At 56.0% G+C, this 17,668-nt stretch overlaps 3 protein-coding genes across 5 annotated transcripts; 1 reads left to right on the top strand and 2 right to left on the bottom strand.

The window, feature by feature from the left end:
- Positions 1-4,403: 4,403 nt before the first annotated feature.
- On the bottom strand, positions 4,404-13,600 carry PPP1R18 (protein phosphatase 1 regulatory subunit 18). Of its 2 annotated transcripts, none has more exons than XM_004598740.2 (4): positions 13,255-13,600; positions 10,631-12,244; positions 6,143-6,335; positions 4,404-5,174 (listed from the first exon to the last, which is right to left on the bottom strand). In XM_004598740.2, exons 2-4 carry the CDS (start codon positions 12,215-12,217, stop codon positions 5,155-5,157), a joined length of 1,800 nt encoding a protein of 599 aa, XP_004598797.2. In that variant the 5' UTR covers positions 12,218-12,244; positions 13,255-13,600; the 3' UTR covers positions 4,404-5,154. The 2 variants fall into 2 exon arrangements, with proteins under 2 accessions (XP_004598797.2, XP_058522111.1); XM_058666128.1 differs by lacking the exon at positions 13,255-13,600 and adding an exon at positions 13,014-13,137.
- On the top strand, positions 12,387-13,985 carry LOC131481379 (basic proline-rich protein-like). Its single transcript, XM_058669905.1, has 3 exons — positions 12,387-12,439; positions 12,635-13,163; positions 13,594-13,985. Exons 1-3 carry the CDS (start codon positions 12,387-12,389, stop codon positions 13,936-13,938), a joined length of 927 nt encoding a protein of 308 aa, XP_058525888.1. The 3' UTR covers positions 13,939-13,985.
- Positions 13,986-14,120: 135 nt separating this feature from the next.
- On the bottom strand, positions 14,121-16,832 carry NRM (nurim). 2 transcript variants are annotated; one of them, XM_012930811.3, is made up of 4 exons: positions 16,427-16,605; positions 15,985-16,181; positions 15,234-15,410; positions 14,121-14,922 (listed from the first exon to the last, which is right to left on the bottom strand). In XM_012930811.3, exons 1-4 carry the CDS (start codon positions 16,557-16,559, stop codon positions 14,641-14,643), a joined length of 789 nt encoding a protein of 262 aa, XP_012786265.1. In that variant the 5' UTR covers positions 16,560-16,605; the 3' UTR covers positions 14,121-14,640. The 2 variants fall into 2 exon arrangements, with proteins under 2 accessions (XP_012786265.1, XP_012786267.1); XM_012930813.3 differs by lacking the exons at positions 15,234-15,410; positions 15,985-16,181 and having other exon boundaries at positions 14,726-14,922; positions 16,427-16,832.
- Between the last annotated feature and the right edge of the window lie 836 nt (positions 16,833-17,668).

Here is a 17,668-nt window from a genome sequence, read left to right as displayed (position 1 = left end):
CGGACACTGTCCTGGCATGCACACACAAGAAAAAGGTCTGGGATCACCTCAGATGAAGTTTCTTTGAGGATCCCTCCAACTGAACTGCTGGACTCAGAACCCTAACCATGAAGAGAAGTGCAGGTTCCATGGTCTGATCATGGAGTGCATGCGTCAAAGCTGAGCCTTCCTAGTGGCTCAGATGGAGCAGTGGACAGCATACCCAGGTGCACGTGGAAGATATAATGGTCCATTGGAACCTGCAGAGACACCTGGTATCACAACAGAGGATGGAGGACAGAACATATCAACCAACTACCCAATCCATGTGTTGGCAACGAAAAATCTGGGCAAACAGAGACTCTAAAGTGAACTATGTTGGCCAGTGGATTCTGGAGAGATTTCATCGTGCTTGGAATGGCGAGGTTGGCAGTAATTCATAACTGTTGAACTATCAAAACCACTTGGGCAGTGTGCTCAGCACATGCCCCACATCGGAGACCCTGGGATGGGTGAGAGGCTGGGCGGGGCTACTCCCTTTATCTCCCCTCTTGCCCCAGATACAGAAAAAAAGAGAGAGTGTGGAAACAATGGTCTTACCCACTTTCCTGTAGCTTTTGACCCTTTGTACCCTAATCAACTATGTAAAGATTGTCAAAACAAAATAATAATTTAAAAAATAAAAGTTAAAAATTAAAAAAAAAGAAAAAGGAGTGGGACCCGGTGTGATGTCATAGAGGCTAAAGTCCCTGCCTCAAGAGTGTCAGAATCCCATGTGGCACCGATTATGTCCTGGCAGCCCCGCTTCCCATCTAGCTCCCTGCTTGTGGCCTGGGAGGGCAGTGGGTGATGACCCAGGACCTTGGGACCCTGCACCTGCATGGGAGAGCTGGAGGAGGCTCCTGGCTTTGAATTGGCTCAGCTCTGGCCATAGCAGGGCTGTGAATCAGCAGATGGAGGATCTTCCTTTCTGTCCCTCCTCCTCTCTGCGTATCTGCCTTTCTAATTAAAAAAAAAATCATAGGGCCCGGCGGCGTGGCCTAGCGGCTAAAGTCCTCGCCTTGAACGCCCCGGAATCCCATATGGGCGCCGGTTCTAATCCCAGCAGCTCCACTTCCCATCCAGCTCCCTGCTTGTGGCCTGGGAAAGCAGTTGAGGACGGCCCAATGCATTGGGACCCTGCACCCGCGTGGGAGACCCGGAAGAGGTTCCAGGTTCCCTGCTTCGGATCGGCGCGCATCGGCCCGTTGCGGCTCACTTGGGGAGTGAATCATCGGACAGAAGATCTTCCTCTCTGTCTCTCCTCCTCTTTGTATATCTGGCTGTAATAAAATGAATAAATCTTTAAAAAAAAAATCATAAAAAGTTTAAAAAGAAAAAAAACTAGTGAATATATAGGTTAGGTATAAGGGAAGACTCCCAGGCAGGAGGATATTTGGGAATTGGGAAAAACTGTTCAAAAGAAGAAGAAGAAGAAGAAGAAGGAGGAGAGAGAGAGAGAGAGAGAGAGAGAGAGAGAGAGAAGCTCCAAAATAGGCAAAATGTGTTCTGAGACTTTTTGCTCTCAGTTTCACAAATTCTCTGGTGACTGTTTCTTTACAAACAAGCTGAGGAGGCTGTGTTAGCAGGTTAAGCTACTGCCTGCGTCTGGTTTGTATCCTGGCTGAAGTGCTTCTGATCCAGCTCCCTTCTAATACAATCGGAAAGCAGCGGAGGATGGGCTGACTGGGCCCTGCACCAATGCGAGAGACCTTAAAGAAGCTCTTGGCTTCTGTGTGGCCCAACCCAAGCCACTGGAGGCATTTCGAGCATGAAAGAATGGATGAAAGATCTCTCTATCTCTTTGTATCCCCGTCTCTGTAATTTTGCCTTTCAGAAAAAATAAATAGCTGAACTTGTTACTTGAGGCTCTGCTGCCTGACCTCTGCTTAACCCTACCTCACGTGTCTATGACTGATTAGACACTACTGGTAGGAAGCAAACATTGTTATTACAAGTAACAGCCAGAGTTGGTTCGGTAAGATCCTTGAACATATCATTTTCTGTTTCTGATGTAGACTGTGGCACCCCGACATCTCAGAGCTTCCTCCTACCTCTGCTTTCTGGGGTCACAACAGACAGAATTTTTACCTAATTAACTGCTGATAGCCACTCCACTTGCCCCCCAAACCCATACCTTTACTGAACTTTTTGGAAACCTTGCTTGTTCCCTTCCTAGTAAATCAAAGACCTCTGGAAGCAGTTGTTTGGGACAATGGATAAGATGTGGGGTATCCACAACCCATACTGGAATGCCCGAGTTCCAGTCTCAGCTCTACTGCAGATTCCCACTCCTACCCTGAGACGTACCCAGTATGGTAGCAGTCAATGAGTCCTGGCCACTCAGGTTACTGCGAACACTTCGGAAATGAACAAGTGGATGAAAGATCTCTTTCTCAGATAAAATAGAAAATTCAAAACGCTAATTTAAAAAACACATAATGAGTAAAACAGAGATGTTCTTTGTAGAAGATTCTTTGAAATGGCAAAATCTCCTAATAACAAACTATAGTTGGCAACACAACCCAGAATTCCTTTAAAAAAAAAAAAAAATCCTGGCCCGATGCAATGACCTAGTGGCTAAAGTCCTTGCCTTGAATGCCCTGGGATCCCATATGGGCGCTGATTCTAGTCCCAGCAGCTCCTCTTCCCATCCAGCTCCTTTTTTGTGGCCTGGGCAAGTGGTCAAAGCCTTGGGACCTGCACCCACATGGGAGACCTGGAGGAAGTTCCTGGCTCCTGGCTTCGGATCGGTGCTGCACTGGCCATTGAGGTCACTTGGGGAGTGAACCATTGAATGGAAGATCTTGCTCTCTGTCTCTCCTCTTCTCTGTATATCTGACTTTGCAATAAAAGTAAGAATAAATCTTTTTTGAAAAAATCCATTGTCTATCAGAAGAAAACCTTTTCCATCATACTTCTGTAAAAATCAAATCCTTTGGGCCTGGTGGCGTGGCCTAGCTGTTAAAGTCCTCGCCTTGCATGCATCGTGATCCCATATGGGTGCCGGTTCTAGTCCCGGAAGCTCCACTTCCCATCCAGCTCCCTGTTTGTGGCCTGGGAAAGCAGTCAAGGATGGCCCAAAGCCTTGGGACGCTGCACCCGCGTGGGAGACCCAGAAGAGGTTCCAGGTTCCCGGCTTCAGATCGGTGCAGCACCGGCAGTTGTGGTCACTTGGGGAGTGAATCATCGGATGGAAGATCTTCCTCTCTGTCTCTTCTCCTCTCTGTATATCTGACTTTGTAAAGAAATAAAAATAAATCTTTAAAAAAGAAAATCCTTCAAAGACCGATGCATTGACTTAACTGGCTAATCCTCTAGCTCCAAGTGCTGGGATTTCATATAGGTTCTGGTTCGTATCTGGCTGCTCCACTTCTCATCCAGCTCCCTGCTTCTGGACAGGGAAAGTAGCATAGGATGGCCCAGTGCCTTGGAACCCTCACCCATGTGGGAGAACCGAAGAGAAGCTCCTGGCTGCTGGCTTTGGATTGGCTTGACTCTGATCATTGCACCCATTTGAAATGTGAGTGAGCCAGTGGATGGAATACCTTTCTGTCTCTCCTCTCTTGTAAGTCAAACTTTCCCATAAAAATAAATAAATCTTTAAAAAGTGGCCAGGTGCAATGGCTAAATCCTCACCTTGCAAGTGCTAGGATCCCATATGGGTGCTGATCCATGCCCTGGCTGCTCCATTCCCCATCCAGCTCCCTGCTTGTGGCCTGGGAAAGCAGTAAACAGCCCAAAGCCTTGGGAACATGCACACACATGGAAAATTCCGAAGTTCTTGGCTCCTGATTGGCTCAGCTTTAGCCCTGTGACTATTTGGGCAATTAACCTGCAGGTGGAGGATCTTTCTGTCTCTCCATCTCTCTGTAAATGTGATGATCTGTCTTTCCAATAAACATAAATCTTCAAGAAAAAAAAAATCTTTAAAAAAACAATAACAACAACAAAAAAGAAAGAACTCCCCGCTCCCCCCCAAAAAATCTAAATCCTGCAGTGATTTCAGGAGACTATCCCTGGTCCCAAGTCCTGCAGCAAGTGGATTCGCCACATGGAATGCTTGTCTCACAATGTCTGACTGCTCACATTGCCTCAGGCTCCCAAGTACTGGAAGTGTTCAACCCAGTGTCCCCTGCTTTGTTCACAGCTCTGGTGCTCTTTTCATTCAGCGACTGGTGCCATAGGTGGGGGTATTGCGGTGAGCCTTCCCAGCGCCTGCACTCCAGCGTACACTTCACCTGCTCTTCCAGGTCTTCGCTTCATCCTGTGGCAAACAGCTTCGCACAGCCCCCTGCCCACGGTAGCACCGAGTTTGTGGTTCATCCCCCACCATTATCCCCTCCTTCAGCCTCCCCCACCACGTAAAAAAGCAGCAGGCAAGGTGGAGAGAACTCCAGTTTATTACGGAAAGTTAAAAACCGCCAGGTAAAATAAAGAGCAGTGGGAGCAGAGGTTAGGCGCCTCTGTAGTCACCCCACCCAGCTGTGACCCACCAGAGGGAACAGAGTGAGGTCACTCGCATGGGGTCCACAGCTAAGATTCCCAGCTTCCCCTCTGGGGAAAACTGAGACACGTAATACTGAGCAAGAGTGGAGGAAGCAGCATCCCCCCGTCATTCCCAGTGAAGTGACAGAGGGGACAGGCAAAAGAATGCCACATGGACACAGTAAGTGGGCGTGGCTTGTAAACCCAGGACTTTGGCAGGTGGGGCTGGTGAGATTTGTAAACCAGGCTGGGGTCAAGAGAGGAGGTGGGAGCTGTAAACACAGGGGGGGAGGACAGATTGGTGTGTCAGTAGGGAGAAGGGGTCGGGACCTCCCAGGGAGGTGAGTGCGTAAACCCTGAGTCTCCAGGGAGGGGTACCCTGCCACGGAGATGGTGTGAAGTGCTTCATCTCCATCTTGCAGGATGCACTGGGTGGTGGAGCCCTGCCCCGCCCCAACACACATTTGCAGCCTGTGCCTTAGGGTGGAAATGCAGCAGTTGCCTCGACCCCCAGACACAGGATGCAGGAAGACACTGGCTGCCCTTCCCTGCCAGGCGTGATCTCAGGGTCTGTCTGCTCAGAATCTTCTGGGCTCCAGGATCTTCAGGCGCAGGAAGGAGGGAGGAAAGTCCCTGTGTTGGAAGGGGTCACCGCCGGCAGGACTCATCTGTGGTACAGAGGGCAGTGATGAGAAAGTGAAAGCTTCTGTCTCCTTCTTTCCTTGAGCTGAAGGGCAAATGGGCTCTGGGAAGCCCCATAATATTTTCCAGGTCTTGGGTGCCTGTTACCAGCAGTAATAGCAGCCATCATGGATCCAGTTAAGATTCTTTCTTATTGATTAGGGGTCTGTGCTGTGTAGTAACAGGTGAAGCCATTACCTATAGCTCCAGCCACAAAGCACCAGTTTGAGGATCAGCTGTCAACTTCCAATCCAGCTACCTACTAATGTGCCCGAGAAAGCAGCAGAAGATAGCTCAAGTGCCTGAGCCCCTGCACCCGTGTGTGGGTCCTGGAAAAAGCTCAGAGCTCCTAGCTTCGGCCTGACCCAACTCCAGCCTTTGCAGGCACTTGGGGAGTAAACCAGCGTATGGAAGATCTGTCTCCTCTCTCTGTAACTCTCCCTTTCAAATTAATACATCTTTTGGATAATAAAAAATGTTTATTTATGCATTTGAGAGGAAAAAAAGAACAAGAGACAGAGATTCAACCCCCTTGCTTTATCTTTACTATGATAGAGTGACATAGAGACAAAGAGGCAGAGAGAGATCTTCCATCCAGTTCTCTGGGGCTGAAGCCTGCAGCTCCAACGCAGCGTGCTGCCTGCTACCTCCCAGATGCATTACAGGAAGCTGGATAGGAAGTAGAGGATTGGGCCTGCAATCAAGGATTCCCAGCAGCTTAGCCTGCCAGTGCCCATGACAACCAGCATGAGCATTCAGGAAGGACCCTGGTGGTAGCCCAAGTCTCAGCTTGCTCATCACTACTCAGAATCTAGGGTTCCCCAGCTGTGTAACCAGCAGGCTGGCCCAGAACCCCAGCCAAGCCTCGACATGTAAATTCCCAGGTCCCCTGCTGGTTCATGGTGCCCGTTCCAATGCCAGGGGGCACGCTCGGGCTGGAGGAACGTCCACTTACCCACAATCAGGGCCTTGGTGCGGAGTCCGGGCTGCAGTAGCAGCAGCTCCTCCTCGTCCTCTTCGTCATCCACAGGGGCTGCAGTGGGAGCACTGGGGGCCTCGGGCTCCGGGCCCAGCTCCTCCAGTACCGAACTCTCCGAAGGGTATTGGTAGGTGGTCTCCAGGGCTGTCTCGCTGAAGGAGATCTTGAGCTGAACGGAGAAGGCAGTGGGGTCAACACAGGGAAGCACACAGGGATCAGGAGGAAGGGGGAGCGAGCACCAGCTGGACTTCCCTGCCCTTTCCATGCCACCATCCTATGTCTTGTCCAGGCTGAGGCTCACCTTCCATCCTATGTCAGAAAGAGCAGATTTTGGCCTGGGCTTAGGTAAGGGGCCTGGGAGACAGAGGGAATCCTGTAGGACCAAAGCCCCTGTTCTTTGGCTAGAGTCAGACAGGGTAAAATGAAATTGAAATAGAGGAAGTCAGGGTTCCCCTGGGAGCAGTCTGGGAGGCCTCCTGTGGGAGGTGAGATTTGAGTTGGCCAGGCAGAAAACAGTCAGCTGAGGTGAAGTCCACCACTGGCTCCCACACCCTCAGCCTCTTGCTGCCCACCTGGGATACCCAGATCCCCTGCCCACAGGCCTCTTCATTCCTGTCACTCATCTCCTGTGGCTGGAACAGAGCCACAACTAAAAGGGTGAGGACCTGCGGGAGGGATTGGAGGCCAAGAGGAACCCAGAGAAATTTCCCCAGCACACGGGGAGTCCCTAAAAGGTGCAGCTTGGGAGGCGAGCAAGGCAGAGAGGAAACTCCACAGAAACACTGCGTGGGGGAGCAGAGAAGGTGTCGGGGAGGGGCACAGAAAATTCTTCATAAATATACCATCCCAAGAGCGGGCGAGCCCCAGCTGCTTTCACTGACCTGCTAAGAAGCTTATGGGGTGAGGGTGTAGGGCGGATTAACTCTAGGAGCCAGAGGGATTAGGGGGACAAACAGGAGGATGCCATGTGAACTGCTCAGAAAAGTCCAGATGCTGTGCTCAGCCTTGACTGGTGTCTGTCTGCCGAGCCCTAGGGCTGTGCTCCGCATAGGAAAAGCCAGGATGGCAGCTGAGCAGGTGGCTGCTGAAGCCTGCCTGCAGAATGCTAACACCAGGTCCCCCAGAGCAGCTGGAGCTCAGGGGCTGAATGGGGAGCTTGTTCCTTGGCTTGAGATCCTGCAGACCACGTGGAACAAAGGGTCAGAGCAGAAACAGCATTCTGCCCCCATCCTCACCTCTCTACAATCTCCCTACCCCATCACACCAGTCTGATGTCCTCCAAGCCCATCGGGTGGTTCATACTGGCTATGCCCCTGCCTGCTGCACTCTCCCGCAATACAGTGCCACAGATCTCTATCTCCGGGTCAACCTATGTGGAAGTTCCCTATTCACTCTGTCCTTCCTGACCCTCAAACGTCACATGTCTCTGTCCTACATATTGTTTGCCCCTAACCACCCTACTACAGGGCATACATACTGTCATTTCTAGGGACCCAAGGGGAATGGGCTCCAGGACTCTTGATGCTAGAGGGTGCTCAAGTCCCTTAGATATGATACAGTATCAAATGGCACACAGCACCGGCACACATCCTTCCATAAGGTACCGTGAAAACCTAATACCGTGAAAACACTATGTACTATCTGGGGAATAATGGCAGATAACAAGTGTGGGACCCAGTGCAATGGAGCAACAGGCTAATCCCCACTCCCTTTCAAGCACCAAGGTTCCACAAGGGTGCCAGTTCAACTGCTCCACTTTCCATCCAGCTCCCTGCTTGCGGCCTGTAAAACCAGAGAGGATATCCCAAAGCCTTGGGACACTGCACCCATGTGGGAGACCCTGAAGAAGCTCCTAGCTTCAGATCAGCTCAGCTCTGTTACAGCCACTTGGGGAGTAAACCAGTGGATGGAAGATCTTTGTCTCTGCTTCTCTGTAAATGCCTTTTCAATAAAAATAAATCTTATTTTTAAAAAGATTAAAAAGTGTGTACATGTTCAGCACAATGCAATCCTTTTTTTCCAGTATTGTCATCTATTTTCTCTAGGTGGGAGCCAAGGATGTGGACTCCACGCACGCTGAAGCACGCTGAGGGCTGATGGTGCTTTACTACACTGGTGCCTGCTGTGGACAGAAGTTAGGGATGGCTTATGCCCCTTCAGACAGGGTCACAGGCTGGGGGACAAGCTGGAGACATGTGATTGACCCCTAACTGTGCTGTCGCATACAGCGACAGCAGTCATCCTGCACACAGCCCAGCTCCCAGAATGGGGTTCCTGGTATCATTCCTGGCAGTTTTACCCACATTTCTGGGAACTCATTTCCGTTTTCTTTGCAGAACCTCTTTTGGGAAAACAATCTCTGGTGTTCATTCCCCATTTTGAAAAATGACTGATTTGACTCCCTTTCCGTTGGCATTTGTCTCCGCCACCCATCTTGCCTCTCTCCACTACTCCCTCCCCCCTCCACTTCTGACTGGGTGGCTCAGGAATGCACAGCAGGCCTGGGACTGGGGGGGCAGGCAGGGGTGACTCATGGCTCCTCTCAGCATCTGCTATATAAGGTCACAGGGGGCTGGCGAAGGGTGGGGCCTCAGGGGTGGGGAACGGGGAAGACACCAGCCACAGCCCAACTCCTGGGCTCCCCTGGCAGGCCTGGCATCTCTTTGTGGTGGCTTAGAGACATTTGATGGAATTAGCCTACAAATGCGAGTTATTTAGGGAAGGCTGGGTGGGGTAGGGTTGGGTGGCAGGGTCCTCCTATTCCAGTGCTGTGGGGTTGGGGCAGAGCTGGGCCAGGGTACACCCCACCCCAGTGAGCAGGTGCCAAGGGACGACAGGGCCCAGAGGGCCCGAGGCTGGGCTCAGAGAACTCAGAGCTGCCTCTTCCCCACCCCCACCCCAGTGCAGCAGCTTCCTTATTCTCTCACCACATCCTGAGCACAGTTCTGGCAGGTCCATGGCCCAGCTCTCCCCACTCAGCCCCACCAGCCTTCCGGCCCCCACCCCAGGCTTCCTGTTTGGGCGGTCTGCTTCCGGCTACCCTGGTCTCTGACCTAGGTATGGTCACCAGCACTGGCCCTGCCCTGTTCTCAGTTCCCGGCTCTCTTGGGGATGGTCCCTGGGCTGCAAGACTTCCAACACCCCCAAGACTTCAGGTCTCCCTCCACTGGTTCCTCCCCAAAGGCATGAGGCAACCTTGATAGGAAGTGACTTTTCTCCACACTGCACTCTATTGAATTTCTCAAGATGCATGTGATCCCCAAGCTTAACCTTGGTCTTTGGTTCCCCCTATGGTTTCCTACTGACAATGGGGGGTCCAAACAACCGCTCTGAGGACATGATGTGTGGGAAGATGGGAAAATTGGGCTTCCCAGGCTCTGGGAGATATACTGGGCAGAGTACTTGGGCAGGAGAGAGGTCAAGTGTGGGACCTCTCCCTAGAGATTTTCAAGCTCAGGGAAGAAGCTGGGCCACAGCCAGGGAGGATAAGCCAGTTTGGCCACTGCCACTTTTCTGCATGTCCTTGCTCTAGTCCAACCTCTGACCCTCTACCAGCCTTGGCCTCCACCGCTGCCCCTGACCCCACCCTGCCCCTGTCCTCAAGTTCACTTCTCTTTCTACCCCTGATGGGGGCTGGGAGGGAGGGAGGGAGGGAACCAGGGTGGTAGAAGAGAGGGGAAAACCTACTGCTGAGCCAGTTCTGGGGAGGGAAGGGAAGCTTGGGAAGGAAGGCCAGGGGAGCAGGAGGCGGGGCATTTTGGAAGAGGAGAAGGCTTTTCTTGTCCAGAGAGAAGGGAGTACTGTCTGGAGCAGTGGCCCAGCTGGGGGGGTGTAACCCCAAGGTCACCCACTTCCAATGGCCCCTGTGTTATTTCTTGGCTGTGGGGCAGCCTTGGGGTTCAAAAGTCTTCTCTCTGCTCTTTGGTCGGCCCTGGTTCATCTCCTCAGCCCCCTCCATCCTAGGATGTCTGGGCCAGGCTCTGTCCCCCCGGAACTCCTTCAGGGCTGTCAGACCTTCATCCCTGCCTTTTCCCCTAGGAGCCAAGTCCCCCTTGCCCTCTACCTTTTCCACCCTCTGCACGCTGCCAATGCTGTCAGCCTGGGGACTTTTGCCCATTTGGACTTCAAGGATGCCTCCCACCAGATGGGCTGGGGGTGAGGGGAGCATGGGCTCTGGGAAAAAAGAAGCCAAGAAAAGACGGGAAGTCAGAGCCCGGGGGAAGGGAGAAGGAGCAGCCTGGGCACACCCTCAAAGGACACACCCAGAGCCGGGCAGCCGGTGCTGGGCAGGTCCCTGGGGCTGAGAAATGAATGGAAAAGGAGGGAAGGGTGTGTGTGTGTGCACCAGGAGGAAGGGTGGTGGCAGGAACCACTGAGGAAAGAATAGAGGAAGCAGAGTGCACAGAGTATAAAATAGACAAGACTGGAGTCCAGCGCGGCCTGACAAGGGGGCTGCTCCCCTACCTGCTTGTGGTGTCTTTCGGGGGACCCCTTGGCAAGGCAGCTGCGGCTGAGACGGAGGTAGCCCCCTAGCACCAAGATCTCCTCAGCAGTAGGGTACCGCTTCTTCCCGGCCCCAGGGGCTGCAGCTTCCGCGGTGGCTGGGGCAGCTGGAGCAGCTGGGGCGGCAGCGGCAGGTGGCTGGGACCTCCGGGGGTTGACGGTGAAGGTGTGTCCGCTGCGGCGGGGGGCCCCCACCCCCGGCCCTGGCTTCACCCCATAGAACAGCCGGCTCATGAGGGGGTCCCCAGGAGGCTGGGGAGCAGCTGGGGCTGGGGGTGGGGGAGACAGTGGGGTTGCTGCTGGGGGCCGCAGTCCCGCTGCTTCCTCTTCCTGCGGCCTCGGGCCTGCTGTCCCAGCGTCCCCTGGTGGAAGAGGGGCGGGCGCAGAGCAGAGGTTCTGTAGGGCTCTCCCGGGCCTGCCCTGAGCCCCCGCCTCCTCATCCTCTGCCTCAGCTCCTCCAGCCCCTACCCTGCCAGCAGGGCCCAGGTGCTTCGCCACAGACTCCATCATCACTTCTGATTTTGGACTCTGGGTCTCTTCGTCCCTGAGGGTCTGTTCTCGAGCCTTCCCAGAGTTCAGGGTCCATTTGCACCCTTCTGGGGGCCTCAAGCCCCTCTCACCATCCTCCACCAGGCTGGGCCTCCATTCTGCTGCCTCCACCGCCCTGACGGGGACTGGTGACAAGGCTGTGGGCTCTTCTGGTGTGGTTCCTGCCACTGGCCGTTCTCCGTCTCTCCCAGCTGGCTCTGTGCAGCCTCTCTTTTCCTCTCCTGAGCTCGGTCTCCACTCTGGTGCATCCAGTGGGCCCACACTCAGCTCCTGAGGCTCTCCTGCGTCCAGCCTCCGTGTAGAGGCTTCTGCCAGGTTGTTGGCCTCCCCTGGGCTCAGTCTGTTTTCCACCACCTCCTTCCTCCTGGGGCTTGGTTCCTGAGTCTCAGTCAGTCTCAGGCTCCGCTCTTGAGTCTCTCCGGGACTCAGCCTCCACTTCTGCATCTCTGGCAGCCGGGAGCTCCTGTCTCCCGCATCTCCAGGGCTTTGCCTCAAGTCCCGAGGCTCCAAAGTCCTAGGACTTGACTCCTGGGCCACGCCTGTCCCCAGCCTCTTCTCCCTGGCCTCCCAGGGATTTGGCCTGTCTTCTCGGGACTCTCTTCCCTTGGGGCTCTGATCCCGCATTTCCCCAGGGTTGGGTCTCCGCTCACGGGCCTCCAGAGAACCAGGCTTTCTGTCCAAAAGCATTTCTTCATTCCGCTGCTGCTGCTGTTGCCGTTCCTGCCGGATAAATCGGTTCTGGTGTACTGGCCCGATGGCTTCCAGAAGGACAGCAGGCTCATCTGGGTCTGGAGGGCCAGCCTCTGCAGTCCCAGGCACCGGGATAGGCTCCCCAGGAGACAGGCCAAGCTTGGCCCGACGGCGCTCCAGGATTCCTCGCTTCCAGGCCGGCATCTGGGATAGACGTTCCCGCTCAGCCTTCTCCCGGCCACGCACCGCTGCCTCTTCCTGCCGGCGTCGGGCTAGCAGCTGCAGCTTCCAGTCTGGGATGGTGGCCATGGTCCTCTGAAGTGAGGGCAGAGCGTGCTGGGAGCAGAGAACAGGAAGAAGTGGCTCCAGGGAGGCCCTGGGGTGAGGCAGGGCTGGGGGGCAGCGGAAGTGGAGGACGGGTGTCGGATGCAGGACAGAGGAGCCAAGGATGGGGACAGAAGGAAAGGAGAGAGTGTGGATGGAGGAAGCCCAGCAGGCAAAGGCAGAAGCCAGGCCAGGTTCAGAGTTGCGGTGAGCAATGTGAGAAGAGGAGTAGGATCTGGGATTCAGGGCAGAGGCAGTGGCCAACTGGAGCAGCACCGGGTCCAGGGGTGTTCACGACGGTACCGGCAGCGAGGTGAGGTGGAGAGTGGTGGGTGGAGAGACAAGCTGGCACGAGGGAGGTGAGGGCAAAAGGGATCCCGGTTCAAGCGGGGATGTCTATAGGACAGCCGAGGGAGGCGAGAATGGGAAAGAAGGGCAAGGATTCCAGGCTGAGACGCGGCGCGGGACCCGAGGGGATGTTGGGGAGGCGAGGAGGGGTAGAGAACGCAGAGGTCGAGGGGAACGGGACTTAGGGGCAGCAGGGGAAGGGAGCAGCGGGGCGCGACTCGGCGCGGGCCGCACAAGTCCCGGCTCAGGGACCAGCCCTGCGCGGGCCACGCCTTTCGGTCCCAGTAACCCCCCCACCCCTGGCACTCCGCCCCCGAGGCGGGTCAGGGGAAATACCCCTCCCCGGGGACTTTTGGAACCCGGGTGTCGTGCTGCCAACACGTTCCCAGAGCCCGGTCCCATCCACCCCTCTCCGAGCCGTCCCTACTGCTACCTTCCCCCACGGCCGGTGCCCCGGGTACCCCGCGCGTTCAGGGCCGGCTCCACGCCTCTGCTCCTTGCTGCCGCTCTCACGGGGGTCCCCGGACAGAGCCGGCCATCCCCTCCCGCGCTGCCCGCACCGACATCATCAGGGCACGAAGACGTAAGAGCCTCAAGGTCCCAGCCGGGAGCCACAGCGGGGTCGGGAGCGCAGACACCCCCTGCCCGAAGTCCCAGCCCTTGGGTTAACTCACGCGCCGCGGGGGCCCCGGGGGCGGGGTGCCGAGGAGCCTGGCGTCCGGAGAGGAAGAGGAGGAGAAAGAGATCCAGGGAGATCCGGAGGCTGGGGGGTGGGGGGGAGAGGGGAAAGGAGGAGGAGGAGGGAAAGAGGGAGCAAGAGGAGGAGGGACGAAGACGGGGAGCCGGGGGCCGGCCGGGGGCGGCGACCGCTTTGTCTAAGGACAATGGGGAGAGGGAAGGGGGCGCGGGGCGGAGCCCGAGGAGGGGGCGGAGCCTCTCCCCTCGCACCCGCGTGGGACTTGGACTCCCCTGTGCTTCTGGTACCCTCTTATCCCGTCGCTCCCTGTCTTCAGGGATTCTCTCCAGCCTGCTGCCCCACAGCCCTGAAGATCCCTGTTTCCAGACGCCCCTCCGCCCCCGACTCGCGCCGACCCAGGGCGGCGGCCAGTGACTCAGGCCCCTCGAGGGACTTTGGGAGGAAGCTGCAGCTGCTCGGAGCCGAGCCCGCCCTTCCCATCTCTCGCCGCTCCGCCCCACGCTTTGGCCTTCCCGGGCCAGCCTTTGTTGCTGCGGGTCGAGGGCGGTCGCGGTGGGGGCGGCTGTGGGGACCAGGGGGAGGGCGGGAAACAGGCTCTCGGAGGCTCAGGGCCTCGGCAGCTTCTCGGCCCTTCCAGGGATGTCACCCCGACCCTTGTTAGCTTCACCTTGTCTCCCTTGGTCCCTTGGGCTGTAGCGGGAAAAACTGGGAGGAAGCCGGACAGGCCAGCTTCAGGGATAGAGGGACGGGCCCGCGGGGAGTGGCAGCAGCACAGCAGTCACCAGAGGGCGCGGTGGCCATCCAGCTTCTGGCTCCCTCTTCGTGCACTGTACAGACTGCATATATAGCAAAAACGGGCTGAATTTTATTTTCATGCAGTGTACTTGTTTCCAGACTCATCCATCACCTGAGTTAAGAGTGGGAGGATCCCCACCCCAAGCTAGACTGTGGGATGAAGCCTCTGGGAGTGAAAGGGGATAGAGCGGCAAGCCCTGGGATCTGAAAGGGCGGCCACTTGCAGAAACTGGTCTAGCTGCTGGGAGTGGAGGTGCTGGGGAGTGGTCCCAGCATACCTTTCTTCTGTGAGCAGACTGCCAGGAGGGGCGGTCATGTTGGACCCTGTGAGTGGGCACATGAGTTCTATGCCCCATTTTGCTAGCCAGTGAGAGGTGGATCTTGTGGAGTCCAGTGGCTGAAATTCAGGCTGTAGGGCCCAGGGAATGAAGTCCCCAACAGTGTGAGGGGACAACCATCCCCCTTAGTCCATGGCCCCAGGCCTATGCACCAAGGCTGCCAGAGCCAGAAGTTTACAATTTCAAAAGGGTACAGGGAGTGTGTGGCTTGGAACCCTGGCTTGGTTCTCTCACTCTGCCCCCTCCTCCTGCGGCCTGGAGAGCAGGTAGAGTTTTCTTTGCAGCTGGGACCGTAGGTAGAGGAGGTCTTGCTGGTCAAGCCCGTGTGCCAGGCCCAGGTAGAGGGTCAGCAGGAGAGCCAGGAGGAGACGGTCTGTGCCCAGGGTGGGTACCCCCCACAGCACTGTCAGCAACTCCACACACACTGGGTGGCGCAGGTGGGAGAAGAGTCGCAGAGCGCGGGGGGACTTCAAGGCCAGAGGCTCGCCCAGCCCCAGCACATGGTAGTACACCTAGGAGATGGAGAATAACTTAGAAACATGGTGAGACCCGTCCTCCAACTCTGCCACCTCTTCCAGACAATGCCTTCAAGGCCAGGACTCCCTCCTTTCCCGGACATGGGCCCCAATCCTGATCTCTGATCTGTGTACCTTGTCCGGCATAGGAGACCCACAGCTTCCTTTAAGAGAAGACAAAGAAGGGGAGGGGGAGCAGAAAGCCAGGGGAAGGTAGAAAAGCATTGGCGGGGGTGGGGGGTGAAGGAGAGAGGGAAAGAGGAGTCCCAGGAAGGTGTGGGGTCTCACGCAAGGGTCTATGACCTCACCTGCTTGAGGCCCATGAGCTCCGCGTAGTCAAAGACGAGCAGGATGCTGAAGATGAGGAGCCAGGAGATGACATGCAGCACGAAGCAGAGGAGGGGCACCCAGGTGGCCCACGGCTCCACGCGAGCCTCCCATAGCACAGGGCCTCTGGGTACAGGCTCCCAGTATCGCATTACCACCTGAGTGAGGATGAGCGGCTGGGTTTCCCAACAGCCTCCCTTGCCCGCCCCGGACAGACCCAGGCCCCAAGGCTGGCGCCACAGCCTGCAGCTCTCCCCTGCTTCTCTCATCAGCATCATCAACTGTTCATCCTGTGGAGGGTGCTGGCCTGGGTTCCAAGGTTGTGTGGATAATTCCTCTCTAACTGAGGACTTCTGGAAGGGAAGGGGGTGAACTAAGAGGTGCCAGATACAGCCCATTCCAGAGAAGTCGGAGGACTGACCACTTCTGGCAAGCCTCTTCTTGAAGTCCAGGAAACGGGTGTTGCCATTGCTGAATGCCACTGATGGGTTAAGGAGGGATACCAACATGAACAAAGTTGCAAAGGTGAGAATGCACACACTGTGCTGGGCACGGGCAGTGCACCCTTCTTGCTACAAAGTAGGACATGTGCTGTAGAAGAACACACTGTGAGATGAAGTCCTGAATACCCCAGCTTGTCATTCGCCCTAACCCACATTTTGCCCCTCCCATCCAGAAAGACCCCTTGCAGAGACTTTCTCTCCCCAGGGACTCAGCTGCCAGGGCTCATACCTGCAAAGCCAGAGCCGTACAGGCCACATACAGTGACCTCTGCAGGACCCCAAAGTACCGGGTGGTCCACGCCTTTACTCTCTCAGCAGCCATGAGGCTGTGTTGTCCAACAAATAGCAGCAGAAGTCCCAGGTCCCAGGCCAGAGAGCCAAGGATGCTGGGGTCCTGCAGAGCAGCCAGCCATCCTTGACGCATGTCTAGAAGGAGTGGCAGGGACAGGGACAAAAGATCAAGAAGACGACAGACACGGCTTCCCCGACGTTCCTACTTCGGTACTGGGGTCCCTCTGCCCCGCAGCCTCACCATCGGTGCCGGGGTTCCCTGTCTCGCATTTACTTCCCTGTCATTTGTCTCCCAGCCCCGCCCCCGCGCTCTCTGCTCCAGCTCCACCTCCGTCCCCCCGCCCTCGCCGCCAGCTCCTCCTTGACCCTCAGCCGCTCACCCGGACCACGAGGCTCCGCGACGCCTCCGAGGAGTGGCCGAAGGGAGGTGAAGCGCACGAACTCCACTCCGGTGCCAAAGGCCAGGATGAACGAGGCGAGGGCTGTAGGGACCAGCAGCAGGGCAGGGGCCATGGCGAGGAGCGAAGAGGCAGGGAAAGAGGCGGGTTTGGGATTCCCGCGGCCGCTGGCCCCGCCTCGGGCCCGCCTTGCGTCCGGGGAGCCGCCCCGAGGGCGGGATTCACGCACGCCGACGCCCCGGCTCCGCGCGGCGTTCTGCCCTCTCGCTAGGCTGCGGGAACCGCCACCGAGGTTCGTGTCTCGAGCCTGCGGGACTGGGCGTCATAAAAGGAAAGCTTAGAATCTCTAGAGGTGTCCCGGCAGCGGGGTTGCGGGTGCAGGCGTGGACCGAACCCCAGGCTCGGCTCGTTTGCCCATCTCAAGTGAAGGGAACGGAAGGGGGAACTGTGAGCCCCTTTTTAACTGCAGTACAGCCGGAAAACAACCAGCTAATGGGTAATGGCCTCAGTGGGGTCTCCTCTGAGAACGGGGAATGAGTCGGCTGGGCGCCCCCTATGATGCTAGGCTAGATATTTTAAAAAGTGTTTTCAAAAGAATATGTACTCCGCAACTTGATATAAAGTTGAGTTGTTGCGTCTTCACTTGCTAAAAGGACAAAGAACTCTAATATGGAAAGATTTTTTTTAAAGATTTATTTATTTTTTATTACAAAGTCAGATATACAGAGAGGAGGAGAGACAGAGAGGAAGATTCCATCCGATGATTCACTCCCCAAGTGAGCCGCAATGGCCAGTGCACGCCAATCCGAAGCCGGGAACCTGGAACCTCTTCCGGGTCTCCCACGTGGGTGCAGTGTCCCAACGCATTGGGCTGTCCTCGACTGCTTTCCCAGGCCACAAACAGGGAGCTGGATGGGAAGTGGAGCTGCTGGTATTAGAACCGGCGCCCATATGGGATCCCGTGGCGTTCAAGGCGAGGACTTTAGCCACCAGGCCACGCCGCCGGGCCCATATGGAAAGATTTTTACAAGGACTTATTTTTATTGGAATGTCAGATTTACAGAGATTAGGAGAGACAGAAAGTAAGATTTCTGGCCCGGCGGCGTGGCCTGGTGGCTAAAGTCCTCGCCTTGAACGCCACGGGATCCCATATGGGCGCCGGTTCTAATACCAGCAGCTCCACTTCCCATCCAGCTCCCTGTTTGTGGCCTGGGAAAGCATCAC

Source organism: Ochotona princeps, chromosome 1 (genome assembly GCF_030435755.1).
Source record: "Ochotona princeps isolate mOchPri1 chromosome 1, mOchPri1.hap1, whole genome shotgun sequence".
Taxonomy (NCBI): domain Eukaryota; kingdom Metazoa; phylum Chordata; class Mammalia; order Lagomorpha; family Ochotonidae; genus Ochotona; species Ochotona princeps.
The sequence above is the reverse complement of the archived record's forward strand: the minus strand, read 5'-3'. Positions and strand labels throughout refer to the sequence as shown.

What these genes read in the sequence shown, in the direction of transcription:
- PPP1R18 (XM_004598740.2), bottom strand. Translation starts at nt 12,217, where the DNA reads ATGGCCACCATCCCAGACTGGAAGCTGCAGCTGCTAGCCCGACGCCGG. An exon ending in CCGAAAGACACCACAAGCAG is followed by an intron (nt 6,336 to 10,630) that starts GTAGGGGAGCAG and finishes TTCTCCGTTCAG; the next exon opens with CTCAAGATCTCCTTCAGCGA. An exon ending in CACCAAGGCCCTGATTGTGG is followed by an intron (nt 5,175 to 6,142) that starts GTAAGTGGACGT and finishes TCTGTACCACAG; the next exon opens with ATGAGTCCTGCCGGCGGTGA.
- LOC131481379 (XM_058669905.1), top strand. Translation starts at nt 12,387, where the DNA reads ATGGAGGAAGCCCAGCAGGCAAAGGCAGAAGCCAGGCCAGGTTCAGAG. An exon ending in AGGCCAGGTTCAGAGTTGCG is followed by an intron (nt 12,440 to 12,634) that starts GTGAGCAATGTG and finishes GGATGTCTATAG; the next exon opens with GACAGCCGAGGGAGGCGAGA. An exon ending in CATCATCAGGGCACGAAGAC is followed by an intron (nt 13,164 to 13,593) that starts GTAAGAGCCTCA and finishes CCCTGTCTTCAG; the next exon opens with GGATTCTCTCCAGCCTGCTG.
- NRM (XM_012930811.3), bottom strand. Translation starts at nt 16,559, where the DNA reads ATGGCCCCTGCCCTGCTGCTGGTCCCTACAGCCCTCGCCTCGTTCATC. An exon ending in CGCGGAGCCTCGTGGTCCGG is followed by an intron (nt 16,182 to 16,426) that starts GTGAGCGGCTGA and finishes CACTCCTTCTAG; the next exon opens with ACATGCGTCAAGGATGGCTG. An exon ending in GTACGGCTCTGGCTTTGCAG is followed by an intron (nt 15,411 to 15,984) that starts GTATGAGCCCTG and finishes ATCCTCACTCAG; the next exon opens with GTGGTAATGCGATACTGGGA.